This window comes from Diorhabda carinulata, chromosome 4, assembly GCF_026250575.1.
Source record: "Diorhabda carinulata isolate Delta chromosome 4, icDioCari1.1, whole genome shotgun sequence".
Classification (NCBI taxonomy): Eukaryota; Metazoa; Arthropoda; class Insecta; order Coleoptera; family Chrysomelidae; genus Diorhabda; species Diorhabda carinulata.
The window spans coordinates 8,357,879-8,372,885 of record NC_079463.1 but is presented as its reverse complement, the minus strand read 5'-3'; the positions used below and the strand labels follow the sequence as shown (position 1 = coordinate 8,372,885).

The 15,007-nt window shown below is 30.6% G+C and overlaps 3 protein-coding genes across 6 annotated transcripts in view; 2 read left to right on the top strand and 1 right to left on the bottom strand.

Annotated features, from left to right (window-relative positions):
• Nucleotides 1-15,007, bottom strand: part of LOC130893138 (UDP-sugar transporter UST74c) — a 71,280-nt gene that overhangs the window by 56,149 nt on the left and 124 nt on the right. Inside the window, exon 1 of one of the 4 annotated variants that reach the window (XM_057798984.1) lies at nucleotides 3,811-3,901. The exons of 1 other annotated variant lie outside the window; for it this stretch is intronic. Coding sequence is in view for 1 of the 3 variants with exons in the window: in XM_057798981.1 (XP_057654964.1) it covers nucleotides 13,754-14,743 (990 nt within the window). In the remaining 2 variants the exon portion in view is untranslated. Of the gene's footprint in view, nucleotides 1-3,810; nucleotides 3,902-8,490; nucleotides 14,852-15,007 lie in introns of those variants that run through there. 2 more of the 4 variants (XM_057798982.1, XM_057798981.1) reach the window with 2 other exon arrangements.
• LOC130893135 (serine/threonine-protein kinase N) overlaps nucleotides 8,791-15,007 on the top strand; it is a 58,025-nt gene continuing 51,808 nt past the window's right edge. The window contains exon 1 of the mRNA XM_057798976.1: nucleotides 8,791-8,867. The gene's annotated coding sequence lies outside the window, so the exon portion shown is untranslated. The remainder of the gene's footprint in view (nucleotides 8,868-15,007) is intronic.
• On the top strand, nucleotides 9,556-11,923 carry LOC130892309 (uncharacterized). Its single transcript, XM_057797670.1, has 4 exons — nucleotides 9,556-9,610; nucleotides 10,008-10,087; nucleotides 10,562-10,800; nucleotides 10,852-11,923. Exons 1-4 carry the CDS (start codon nucleotides 9,556-9,558, stop codon nucleotides 11,921-11,923), a joined length of 1,446 nt encoding a protein of 481 aa, XP_057653653.1.

Sequence of the window (15,007 nt, the reverse complement as noted above, 5' to 3'; positions counted from 1 at the left end):
CCCCTGCAACCAACACATGTTAATAAATGTGAAGGTGAGATCTAACTTTCAAAATTTACATAGATTCCTGTAGAGTTTTCTGTTACCTCCTAGGGGTTCACCTAGGGCACTACATGGTAAAATTCACGATATTTCATTCTTAGTAGGTATATTATAAAATTTGAAAAACGAAGCCGTATTTGTGTTCATATATATCTTACCATTCATGCATTCATTCATATATTACCAGAAAAATTTCAGTACGAAAACCAAAGAAAAACCTAGTTGAATAACTATCTAGTTATTTTAGTCTTAAAACTTGTAAATATCATAATTTAAGTCATAACGCCATAATAGGTATGTAAAATTTATAAGATTTTTGTAAATATTTTTTTATTTATTACACTTCTTAGTTCGTTATTATTGTAAAATAAAATGTTTTTCCACTTTAGTATCTAATAAAATGTTTAAACCCATTATTTTTGTCTCATTCTTTTCATTTGTTAATCTTTTCACTACGACGCCCTTCTGTAGTCGGGCCAGTGAAGCTTTCTCGGCTTTGCCCCATTTTAATAGGTCCAAACGAATGTTCTGTGCTCGCGGACCTCCCATTCAACGCATTCTGATGGATTTCAGAAATTATTCATAAAGTCATACTAGCAGGTTAAATCAGAATATAAACAGAAAGAACTTGTCTAAAATAAACTAACATCCTAACACCCAGAAGAAACAATTTATCGAACTTACATCAAAAATGAAATAATAACATTTGCAAGAAGTCTTATCATAATAAAAGTGGTTGATTGGTATGGATAGCCGGATACAATTCTTTACTGTTCTAGACATCGACAAAAGAATTGTCGTCTACGTGTGGCATCTTGTCCAAGCAGCTTCAACTTCGTGAATTAACTGCACCAAAGTCTTTGGAAATGGTTTTATCCACATTAAAAATAATCCAATTTGATACATGTTCAATGTTTTCACTATTTTAGTCACTGGGGTTGTTTTATTTAAAGCTCAAGCTCAACTTGGACTATTATTTTATCACTAGTTAGCATTTATCTGAGATATAACCATACATTTAATACTTTTCTACTTCAATATACAAATATTCTTTTATTAAATCACAAAATACTAATTAGTAATTCAGTTTTGGTATTATTGATGTTTTTCAAAATGTATTTCACAAAATTTGATATTTAGAGGAACAAAATAAATCAACATGACTAAAATTTATTATTATTAGTGCCGTAGTATTTTTTATTGCACAGTGTTCTATATACAGAGGGAGCAGATAAACTGTCTTTTTAAATTGTTTTTCGACAAATACAAATCATATCCGTTTTCCATTTTTACCTTTGATTATAAATTGATTAATATTTTTTTTAAACATTTTATAGTCAATATCTAGTGAGATTTCATTGAAAGTGATTCCATTTGTTACCATAAGAGCTAATTTAGGTTCAATCTTGTGTTTTCTAAATCTCAATTAGATTGGCTTCCAATTTATTAATCGATTTGTCCATTTTATAACAAGCTCTAGCTCAACTTAACCCCCAATCATACCCTATAAGATATAATTATACTTTTTTTTCAATATATGTGAGCTAACTGCCCATTTTATTAATTTTTCATTATTATTTATAGTTAATTACGTTTTTTTATAGATTTGCTTTTGTTTTCAGTATTTTTAGAAACTTTGTATAGGTAAATGAATAATTGCAGTCGGTTATAACATAATTTTGATATTTATTTTTCAATTTTTGGCAGTATTGTAGCTTTTCATGTATCTCTAGAAACATATTAATTAATTATAATTTATAATAATTATAATAATATTAATTAATTATAACCACCGATTTGAATAGTTATTGGAGCAGTTTCTTCTTTCTTCTTCTATTATGCTAATAGTTGATACTTGAATTGTGTTGACCCAAGGATCACCATGTGTTGTAGCAGGACAAGGGCCTCCAATAAGTGAGAACTTAATAAATCTTCAAATCACCGCTATATTTTCAACTTACAAATTTTATAGGAATCTACCAGAAGCAAATTTTTTTTCTGTTAAGCTCACAATCTTATTTCTTTTTCGAAAATTTGAGAAGTCACCCACGTGCTCCTGTTGGATTTGTAAGTCAGAAGTAGATGGCTGTTTTTAGTAGCAATTGGCGCAGAACATTTTCTATTAGTCTATTGACAAAATAAGAAAGGGGCGTTTGAAAGAGAAAACTTACTAGGTTATACCAAAATGGTGCCATAAACTATATTAAGTTGGTAAATAATAGAATATAGAAAATTTAAATATTATTTTTGTAATTAAATTAAACTACGCTTATGGTTGTTGAATGCTGTTTCTTGGAAATATTTAAGTGGTTTAAAACTAGTTGAAAAAGTTTCGTCCTAATCTGCGTGATAATGATTTATTACTCCACGTACTTCCCGAATGAATTGTAGTCGACTTACATCAACAGGTTCTACAGAAAAAATGAGGTTATGATGTTTCCAAGATATCAAAGCCAATAAATTATTCCGTGTAGTGGCAACAATGATCAAATTTAACCAGCACTCACAAAAGAAGAAAACACATTTTCGTACTTCACAAATCTTCATTATTGACCGAAAAAACGGGGAAGACATTTCTCAATGCATTGTTTCAACCGTATTTTTGTTTTTTATTGAGATGTAGGTGCCAAGTTTCATCTATTGTGACGTACGATAGAAAAATTCACAATCATTTTTTAAATTGATATCGTAAATGACGTTTAGCTCAACCCTGTCCATATGACCACTTTTAAAGGCAGAGAACTACTCACAAATCATTTGCAATTTCAGGATAATCTTTACGTACATAAATTTCATTAACAACCGAAATTTTTTTCCATATTTATCCAACAACGAAAATAGTTCTCTTTATATGAATTTTAAAATTGTCAGAAATATAGCGGAAACTGATATAATATCCGTAGAAAAAGTGTTGTCAATGCCTGAAAAGTTACTCGTCAATCAACCACCCTCGTATTATTAAAAAGTTTCCTAATAATAAATACAAAAAACGCTGAAGGTCTAGCGATTTTTGACTTTGTCATTCTTGGAAATATTTGTATTGTCCAATAATTTTTCATATTTTATATAATTACATTCTAACCGGTAGATAGTTGCGACCTTCAGAATATTTCGACTGGGTTACTTATGAAAAGGAGCTAAAAAACGGGTACCAATGAAGATAATTGTTTTTAATTCCATCGAACCTTCATTTGAAATTCCTATAATCATAATAAATATAATTTTAATTAGTATTGTTTGCATTTGATTACAAAAACATTTCACAACGTTCCATTAATAAAACAATAAATTAATGAAATCAAGACACAATCAGAAATATTTTGATTTAATATCACATTAATAAAATCAATGTTTACATAACCTAGTGCAATTTCTCTATTTAAATATTTTTTAAAAACTGACCTACAACTTGTCATTGAGGAAACAGAATAATTTTTTTACGCGAATATCAAAATGTTTTAACATTTTTTTTCCATTTCGACTATGTTAAACAGGGATGTATTTTGGGATTCCCGCCTCGCAAAAAGATTTATTAGTGTTATTCAATGTTTGGGACCGTGATATTTAGTTTTCAAACCATTTCTATCCAAAGTTGAGTCAATAGAACAATTTATCTCGGTGCATAAACGATTACTTCTGTAAATTTAGAACGTCCTTTTCCGAAATTAATATCGCTTTCAAGATAAAAGCACGCCAACGTAATGGTGTTTCATTAATTTTAAGTTCTGATATACTTTGAAAAGTAGAATTTAACATTTCTATACTCACTCTTGAACACTATCAGTTTCTCAAAAACTTCACGCGATTTATACTATTTTTTAATAATAGTTCCGCCTAAAAGTTGAAACTGGGAGAAACTGATTTCGGTCCATGTACTAAAACATAACGTTAATGATGCCAACCTATAATTAGAGTAATATTACATAACTTAAACACAAGCAACTGTTGTATAAATTCATTTACGAACAAAAAAAATTTATTCCATTTATTTGCCAGAATGTACAAAGTAATATATTTAATTACATTACCAGTTATTTTAGCACGACAGAAATATTATATGTAGTTAAAGAAGCATCCAGTGGAATTGGAAATTACAAATAAAGCCAGACAAAATGAAAAAATCCCAAGGAATGGGGTTTAACATTAACATAACAACTTGCTCTCATTGTTAACGATTAATTGAACCCGTAGACAGCTATAACTTTGAAAAATAAGATAACAGATTAAAATTCCGATTAAGAAACATTGCAGTAAGTGAAGCTGTAATGTAAGAGGACGGAAAAAAGACCTAAATGCAAAAAATTTCATTTTTCGGTAGTAAGCGTCATTAATGTCCAAATGCTATGATTTTTTAAAGGAATAACGACAATATTGTATTGAAGCAAACAAACGCGAGATGGCAGAAATGTCATTTTTCTATGACGAGCCGCTATTAACTGGAATAGTGACCCAAGTATTAGTGCGGCTTTAGTTTTCGTCGCAATAAGAAAAACGATACAAGTGCAAAGGGGGTTATGTGCCATGAGGATTTTTACGATTTTAAACTCTTAGACGATGAACTATGTCACAATTTTACTAAATATTCCAATAATTAATTATAAGACTGTTTTGTGAACGGGCTTTATCATAACTTATTAACAATAAGAATATTGCATCAAAAAAGCTTATAAATTCAAATCCAGTTGAAAACCAATATAATACCATTTTTTTGAAAATCATATTTCCTAATATTCCTTTTTTTATTAACTAAGTATATGATAGTTTTGATTCTATAAAAAATTATATGCCACTAAAGAATAATCGTCAATTTTTCAAGAAAGTGTCACAATTACATATTTTTGTTATTTACAGAAGCATTTAAAAAGAAGTCAATATTTTCATCATTATTAATAATTATAGAACAAACCTAGTTGTTAGTATTTATATTATTGTTATAACAAGTTCGCGATATTGGTCCTGGAGCCGGTCCTGTCCGGTTGTAGTGGTATTCTAAAATTCAGCGAAGCACGTTTGATATTTCCGTAATTCGTTTGATGTTGCTACACATAGCTAAAGATGTGTGTTCGTAAATTCGTTTCAATTCAAAAATATTTTTTATTTTTTAGTTCGTTAAGATATAGTAAAACTTTTGGTATCCACTGATTAAAAAAAAAATAATAAATTACTGAAATAGGCGTCAATAACCAATAATAATCTATCGACCTTGAATTCTGTCCATAAAATGATAGCACATGCGGAATTATTGAGAGGCAGAAATAATTTATTAACCATCATATCCTTAAGCCAATAGATTAATAATAAAAAGAAATTAGTATTAAAGCTGACCTTGACTGTATCTTGACTTACAAGTACATTCCGTAATTATGAGAATAGTTTTAGCTTTTATTAAACATTGGGGGCCATTTTATTCTTATAAAAAAATTTAAGAGAAAATCCATATAGATATTCACATTTTGTAAAATGTTATTTGCTTCAATGTTAACCAAGCATGTCTAATATTGAAAAGTTTCCAAATGTTTAAACGCTTTTTAAGAAGTAAAATTACTCACTGCGACTGCTATTTTTGACGATTGACTAAAATTGTCCTACGTAACAAAGAAACAAGATATTTACAATAATCATTCTTGTTTTTTAACATAGTTTCCGTCTATATACTTAGTCCAATGATGCTTTAACCTTTTAGCCCTTTCAAATAATAATTGCAATTTTTGTCCTCAAAATGGTGGTTTACGTATACGATAACGTTCTTGTCTGATGGAAATATCTCTCCTGCAAGAGGAACTTTGAGGTTAGGCAACAAGAAAATGGTGCTAAGGGGTCAGATCTGGAGGATATGGTGTGTGGTCAAGCAATTCGAAGCTCAACTCGAGACTTTTGCCGTGGTGATACATTAAATGTATTCCCTTTTTCGCAATCTCTCCCTTTACCTTATGAAACAATGTGTCGTATTACTCTCCTTTGATTCTTTTACCTTGTTGAAAATAGTCCATGAACATAATCTCATGAATGTAGCCGATGAAACCATCTGTGCTTTTTTGGAGGCCGTTCGCCCCTTGCAGCCTAATGTCCTGTTCGTTCGTTTCAGGAATGTAGTGGTGGATCTGGGTTTCATCTACAGTTATAAATCGACGCGAAAAATCCGGTTATTTTGCTTGAACCCCGTCAATAAGGGCTGGTCCAAACGCGGCACCCAACGCGAGCAAATTCATTTTTGATTATATCGTTGGTTATATTCGTTTTGGCCGTCTCAAACGAGGAATGATGATGCGGAGGCTCCATACACATTCTCTTACTCATCATATATTTGCGTAGGTTAGGGAAGTTTTAAAACCAAATATTTAAGGGCAATTTTCTCCATTTTCCAAAAAATCATCAAAACCTTATTATACAATTGACAATTGACAAGAATATTAGAAACCAGAACAATACGAGTGTGAAATAGAGGAAGACCTGAATGGATTAAATCAAAAAAGTAACCTGGAAAAGAAAGAAGTAACTACATTTAGAAGAATAACTCAATGAAAAAAGAAACGCAACCCCCGTCTTAAGCCCATAGTTCATAGGTCATAGTAGCGTTGTGGGCAGTCAGAGGCCATTAAGTACATAGGCTTTCTAATATGCCCGTCGTGTCTTACTTGACATTACCGATGTCATTTGAGAAGCCGATTAGGCGCTTTGGCTTTTAATGGCAAGTTTAGGCTTGCCTAAGTGTTAGAACCGCGATCGTGTGAGGGCTGGGCACTCATCCGTGATGTGCCTAGTGTGGAGATGGCGTCCTTGATGACCGATGGTTAATGATCGATCACTAGTCGGATTTCGCGACTATTTAATTGGAGCAGCTGTTTGTTAAGAGAAGCGGAGGATCCATCTATGTGTACCTTCGCTTGTCTCATGCTAAGTGTCTCTATCTCCGCCGAGTCCATCTTACAAGCAGACAGTTGATAGACGCGATAGCAACACCATGAATAGCTTCTAGGCTCATTGATGAGTAACCGAGCACCCAAACAAGCTGGATCTTGGAGACATAATTCACCAGATTCTGTAGGACTTTCTTGCACTCTAGGACAAGCCTACAGCACAGCCTTTCTGTCGTTATGGATTACATGACAACTCTGCTATGCGAGCAGATTGATCCACAAGGGTAATTAGACATAAGGGATAAGTAATGAAAATTCAAATCAAGCCAATGATATCAATACATTTAATTTTTTCATAGTTTTTTCATTCTTAATAAAAATCACTTTGAAATTTGTGATGTCATCTTTTGGTGAGGGGATAAATATTTGTTTCTTGTAGCGTCATCTATTAGTGAAATTTTAATGTTTGATTCAAAAGTCCTATAATGCAATCAAGAGCGAAAAAGTATGAGAAAGTTCAAGTCAATAAATTCATATGACAGGTTCGTTAGAAAATGCTATCAAGACAGACAAACTAACAATGAAAGTAAAATAAAGTGTGGTAGAAATAGGAGTAGGTTATAATTTGATGATTGAAAGATAATTTATTGGAAGCACTTTATACTTGGTTTGTGCTCAACGATTATAACAGGAATATAGATGATAAGTTGGTTAATGGTGAAAGATTTAAGGAATCCCCTTTTAAGAATAAAAAAAAACAGAAGAAATTTCTTCTGTAATCTTGTTTAAACGAAAGGATTAGAAAATATTGAGCATTGAATTGAAATCAAATAGCTGGTATAAATGGAAATGATTTCTTAGAAAAATAGGATACAATACAAAAGAGATATAAAAAGAAATAAAAATATAGAAAAAAACTAAAAATAATACCAAATACAGATAAAATATATGAAACAAAATTAAGATGAAAACAACGAAAAGGTTTGCAAACTAAATAGAAGGTAAAGGTTATAGAAAAACGCCAAGAAAAATATTGCAGAAAATGTTAAAGATGCAGCTGAGAATAAAGATCAAACAAAATACAAAGAGACATGAAGAAAAAGTGTATGCCATAACCCCCAATCAAAACCATACACCTGATGATTTGTAATTAAATTAAAAAATAAAATATTTGTCAACCGGGTAATTAGATAGGTACTCTCATAGATACAACATTTAATTTGATACTAACTTTATATTGGGTTTTATTTGATCAAGTATTATCTAAATAATAGGTATATAAAGAAATTGTTTGGCTAATTCTTTGAACATTGTTTTTTCTTTTATTTGAGTATGTATAATATAATTATCACCTTCATAATTATTCACTATTTAAAGTAGATATTTAACTGAATTCCTCTAAATCCTCTCCCTTTCCCTTTTAGGTGACAAAGACGAAATTGCTGTGAAAAAGCCTCAGTATATAATAATGATAAACTATATATAAATATAGCTTCTAATTTCTCAATAAATTTATTAAAAAAGAGACATTTGAGTATTTTATAAAACAAAAAAGCTACAGGAATTTATAACATTTTGAAATAAATAAATATTAAAATCACCATGTTTAATCAAACTCATCTTATGTATAAAATAATAAAAATATATCTGTGAGCACACATTTTATGAAACAACAAAGTGATGGTAAATTCAATTCTACATTTAAAATTATTGTGTAATTAATTAAATACATAATTAATGATTTAAAATATGGAACTAAAAGATTATAGAATTTATTCCCCCTTATCAAAAACGACGTATTTTTCTTTGTATATTTAAAAAAAATTTATCAGGTATCTCCTATAGAACAGGAGGTATAAGTCATGACTCAACTACCCATAGTCTGCAGTCTTAGCACCATTTAATTATAATAGTATTTGCTTCAGGTTGTGAAGAAAACTATAAGACAAATGGCAGAAGATAATTAAGGTAATGTTGGATAAATTAGTTGTTATGGAAGTTTTCATGAAAAAAATGTTGATGCATAGAAACACTCTAATTTCAAATAGAAAATTGAAATATGAAGTTGTCTCATTTATACTAAATAACCAAATACTTTTGAACAGTAGACCATTATCAATTAAAATATATATATATATATATATATATATATATATATATATATATATATATATAAACTTCTATCATTGTTGCGTCCATAAACATCCCAAACACATACACTATTGCTTCCTTCGAATTATTGCGTCCGAATATCGGACGCAACAATGTCAATCCATGTTTTTGTGGATTTTTGCCAACGTTTGTGAAAAATATTAACAAGAACAGTCAACAAAGGTTCCTACATTTCTATTTCTTTATAAAACTCAACGTCATCTAGTGATCTCTCTATGATTTTATTGGATTTTCTATTTGGAATTGGACGCAATAATATTACTAATATGGATGAAAATGTATATTGTTAGTTCATTGATTTTCCGGCAGAGTACCAAATATTGTATACACACTTAAGTATATATTTTAAAAACGTAATATGTTGTTGCGTCCGAGATATGGCAACACTGCTCTCTATTTTTAGACCCAAAATATTGTGTTTTAACGTTTCTTGTGCTTGTGAGATCGTGTTATTCCAAGACATTGTTGCTTCCAGTGTGCTAATATGACAAGGCGCATTGATAAAATATTCAGTAACTTGAGTTTTGATACTGAAGAAGGTAAGTATTTTTATAATATATATGAAATTATTACATTCGTGATTTTCTTATGACTTTTGTCTTTATAAAAATTTTCAGTTACCTCCAATTAATAATAATTATTGGTATTGTCACTCATTGTCTTTTAGTGAGTAAAAGTGATAGTTTTGAAATTTTGCAATTTAATTTAATTTTGTAGCTACTGAAAAACATGTTGTCATGTGTTAATTTTTCTACAAATATTTTTCAAATTCAAAATAGGTAAAACGCCTTCTCCTTCATTTTGTATTTTGTATTCCCAAACAAAACTAATAATTTCTCCATTATCCAAACGTTTTTTTGCTTTTTATATTTTAGTCAGAACTGAATATTACCTCAAACAAAATATTTGAATATGATAAAATTCAAATGAATACAGAGTCATCTCCATGTACACCGGAAGATCCTTTTAATGCTTCGTCAAGTGAAGATTCTCTATATTGTCCTAGTAGTGACGAAGTAAGTAAATTTTTTTTTCCATTTTCATTAAATTGTGAATATAGGTTTTGGACCTTGCCTGTGAGTAGATAAATATCCAGGCCCATACTGATTTCCCGGAAAACGTTTACTTTGTGTTGGGATTTGAAAGCGTCGAATTCTACTTTGTTAAGGGGTTTTAGAAAAACTAGTATTACTTTTGTTCTTAGTGATTATAAAAAATTGCAGAAATAGTCGATCGAAATTGCGGTGAGGGATCGAAGATAAAACCTTGTATATTATACATGGCATATTCTTGTTTTATAGTACTTTTGTCTGGTAAGAGAATTAGCATACAGCTCGTTCGGCAAACTTCCAGACGCGTACTATAAAACACTTATTATGGCACTAAGAACTTAAATAGCTATTCACTAAATTCTTTCTAGTTTTAGAAATTCTTATACATTTATCACCTAATTGGTTCACGAGATAATTCACGTTACATTTTTTTCGCAGGATAGCTGCTCAGATGTTGATGAGAATCCAGCACCGAAGAAGACTAAGAAACCTAATATAAACAAAAGCTCAACCCAGATGAAGATTACTACTGATTATGTTAATTCGCCCTCTATTGGAGTGTATGATACAGCTAAAGATAACGAATACGATTTAAATGTACCGAATACTTCAAGCAGTAGACAGTTGATTACTACTAAAACGATGGATAAAGACCAAGATTTATGTAACAATTCAAGGTAACCGAGTACTTTAAGTTGTACAAAACCAATTAAAACACCATATAAGAGAAAACCGGATCATTGTTATTATTGCGAAACTAAGGTTCTAAATTTCGGCCGCCATGTGATACGGAACCATTCAAACGAAATAGATGTAGCAAGAATTTTAGCAAAGCCCGTTAAAAGTAAAGAAAGAAAAGAGCTATTCAATGACCTTAGAAGAAAGGGAAATTATTTGGCCGACGGTGGCACTTGTTTTAAGCCTGTTAGGGAGGGTTATGTACCAGAGAGAGATAAAGTACCTTGTAACAACTGTTTAGGGTATTTTTCCTCGAAACTTTTATACAGACATAAGAAAAAATGTGTAAAGAGAGATTCTGGTAGCTCTCAAAATAGCAAACATTTAAAACTATTCCATAATGCCAAAGTAGATCAACGACTGAAAGAGGAATTCCCGCATATGAGAGCGGACAAGTTGTCTTTGGAAGCTCAAAAAGATCCACTTATTTGCGAGTTCGGAGCTAAGTACTTAAAAACGCACCGTGAAAAACATTTTATTTACGTAACATCACGCAAAATGAGAGAACTTTCTAAAATCCTTTTGGAAATAAGAAAGTTGGATCCATCCATAACCACATTCATTTCAGCTTTGAAGCCAAAGTATTTCGACATTTTCGTGGAAGCCACAAAACGAATTGCTAAATATGATTCGGAACGAGATGTTTATCTGTCTCCAACTTTCGCCATGAATATTGTTACGTCTTTGAAACAGTGTTGCGATATTTACACTAAAAATAAAGGTACCACTTTATCTACTGCGGAAATAGAGGCGGACTTGAAAACGTTGATTCGTCTTTTTGAAACTAATTGGAGTTGTGAGATTTCTTCACATGCCAGTTACAACCTTAATCTTAACAAATGGAACAAAGTAACCATTGTACCTCTTGCCAGTGATTTGCGTTTATTAAGGAATCATCTCATCGACTTATCTGGAGAATCTTTAAGAGTCCTAATTAAAGGAGCTGAGGATATGAAATATATCATAGAAGATGATATCGACCATCAGCAATATCAAAAAAAGTCTGATACAATTCAAGCATTTAATAATCTGACATACAAGACAATATCAAAAAAATGTTAGAAGTTAGACACCATTTTGTGACCATAAATAACCCATATCTTTTCGCAATGGCGAATTCAAATTCACATTTGATAGGTTATAAAGTGTTAGCCAAACATGCTAAATTATGTGGAGCACAAAACCCATCATCAATTACGTCAACCCGACTGCGCAAACATCTTGCAACTTTATCGCAATTATTCAACTTATCAGATGGGGAAATAGAACAGTTGGCGACATTTATGGGACACACAAGTGGTGTTCACAGAAATTCCTATCGACTACCCGATGATGTTTATCAAACGGCGAAGATATCTAAACTGTTGATGGTAATGGAAAAAGGCGGAGCAGATCAATATAAAGGAAAATCTATTGATGAAATAAACATTGATATGGAAAAAAATCTTCTAAGTGACCGAGACTCTGATAGTGATAGTGACGAGGATGAAAATCCAATAATAAGGGAACTGTTAGATACGTCAAAGCCATCTACTCAAGATTTTGTTCCAACAAACAACGTTGATGGGAAACCTGTTGCAGGGACTAAAAAGAAAAAAACTCGTAAACTGGTTCCTTGGACAGATGACCAAAAAAAAGTCACACTATACTATTTTAAAGATCATATTAAAACTAAGAAGCCCCCTAAAAGATTCGAATGTGAAGATCTGAAAACAAAATATGAAAAAATTCTAAACAAAGATTGGCTAAAAATCAAAGTATTTGTTCAAAATTATTATACTAAAAGCAGAAAATAGAGTTGATAGTGCATATAAAGGATTTCTATTATATTTTAAAAAATCAATAAAACTGGTATAAATTTAGCTTCATGATTTATTTGTACTGTTCCCTTTCTGTCCCTAGCTATTGTCTCAATTTCTGTTTTCTCTTTATCAATATCCATATTTTCGATTTGGTCAATCCATTTCCTCCTGGCTATTCTCTTTAAAATACGATTAAAAAGTTGGTAACAATTGACTTTGCACGATTTATGGTTATTATTGGATTGCGATGTTTCACAAGTATAGTTATCACTTTCCTCTGGAGGTATATTTTAGAGGCATACCTGATCAATCCCCACATGCTTTCCATTTTTTTGAGTCGGAAAAAGTGTATACCAGTAGCTAATTATTAGAGTTATTGCGTATTTTACATTGTCTTTTCCATATTCTTAAAATCAGAGATATATTTCTACAAGGAAACTCTTTTAAGATTATATACATTTCATGTGATATTTAATGATAGTATATTATTGCGTCCTGGCGGTTTGACAACACCGCACGGATGCAGCAATGTATGGTGTAGTCATTATATGGAGCTGACAAAGTTACTTGTTATAAGGAAGCAGCATTGTTGTAGAATGAATGAAAATTTGTATATTTGAAAATTGTGAATATCAATTATCTACATATAGTCCTATCCATCTACTTCATTGGTAAACCAGTATACACAATAAGATCATGGTTAACTCTTGGTTTTCTTGAGGACGCAACAGTGTATGACTTTTGTACGGACGTAATAATGTTTATATTTATATATATATATATATATATATATATATATATATATATATATATATATATATATATATATATATATATATATATATATTGCACATTTTTATAAAATCACTACTACTTCAGAATAGTATCCTAAAATAGTTCAGTTCTAATAACTCATCAAGAATTCAAAAAATATCTTACTAATACATTTACTATTTAAAGAGACCATAAAATCACATATTTACAGAAAAAATTGACAATGTGACTAGTATATACAAGAAATTAATATCAATTTTATAGGTAATGAAAATTGATTAGCTTTCAAAATATTTCCTACAAAAGGTAGCAAATACTATACAATATTTTCAGACTTAACTTCGGTAGTAGAGATAGGTGAATATGAAACAGACTGTTTCCGTCTGAAAGTAACATAAGTGTATACCAAACTTCCTAGTACACTTATGTTAATACCCAAGAAATTTTCAATAGAAAATATATAATCACCTCCAATAACCATACCTAAATAAGTAACACAAATGTTTTTTAAAGTCCCAATAATTGTCGTAGTTAAAGCTGAATTGTAATAAGTACATAATACTACACTGTAAGATAAAATGAATCCCATCACACAAGATATTGAAAATTGAATAACAAACAATGGATCATCCCAATATTTATAATAATATGATTCGTGTAAATCTCCAGAATAATAGGCAAATAATGTAGCAGGAATTATCATAAATAAAGCATTATAAAACATAAGCCCATATTTGCCTAGTTCTTTAGAATCTAATTTTTTCTTCATATAAACACCATTAGTTGCGGTAAAAAAATTATTCAAGAATATAAACACATAACCTCTCACAGCAAAGGCAAGATCGTGCATGGCAGCAACTATGGCACCCAAAATCATAGTATAAACACTAAACTGTACACTAAAACTTGGTTTAACACCTAAGATGTAGAACTCCAAAACCATCGTCATTAATATTGAAAACCTTCGTAAAGCTGTAAACATTGGTAAACTTAACTCTTTGGTACCTCCTAGTCCAAAAAACATGTTTCCTAGATATATAAGAGGTAGTGGAAATATTTTTCCCAAAATACTGAATTCCAAATTTGGAAAGTTCACTATTCTAAGTTTCTTTGCTACTAATAATACAACAATAGTAGCAACCATTTGGCCAATACCAAGTACTTGAAACGATGGAAATCCATAAGTAGTAAGCACTAGTTTATTTATGACTGTTATCATAAAAGATGCAATACCATAAAATAATGCTGATAATACTTTCCGCCAGAACAACGTCTGCTCGTTAATTTCTTCCTGTGGTCGAACCATGGTTTACACAATATTTTTACACGTACTACAATTTATAATCATCGCTTCGGAGGTTTAATTTTAACTAAAACTTTTATTTCTGATATGATATCATTCTACCGCCTTGGCCTAGAACAATTATTATTCAAGGATAATATACCAAAACTAAGCACATGTTTACTGTCATTAGTGTCATTTCGATGTCAATTTAAATACAAAATCTAAATTTTTAACATTACTTTTTAATAATAAATAAAAAAATATTGCGGAGTAATTAAAACTTTC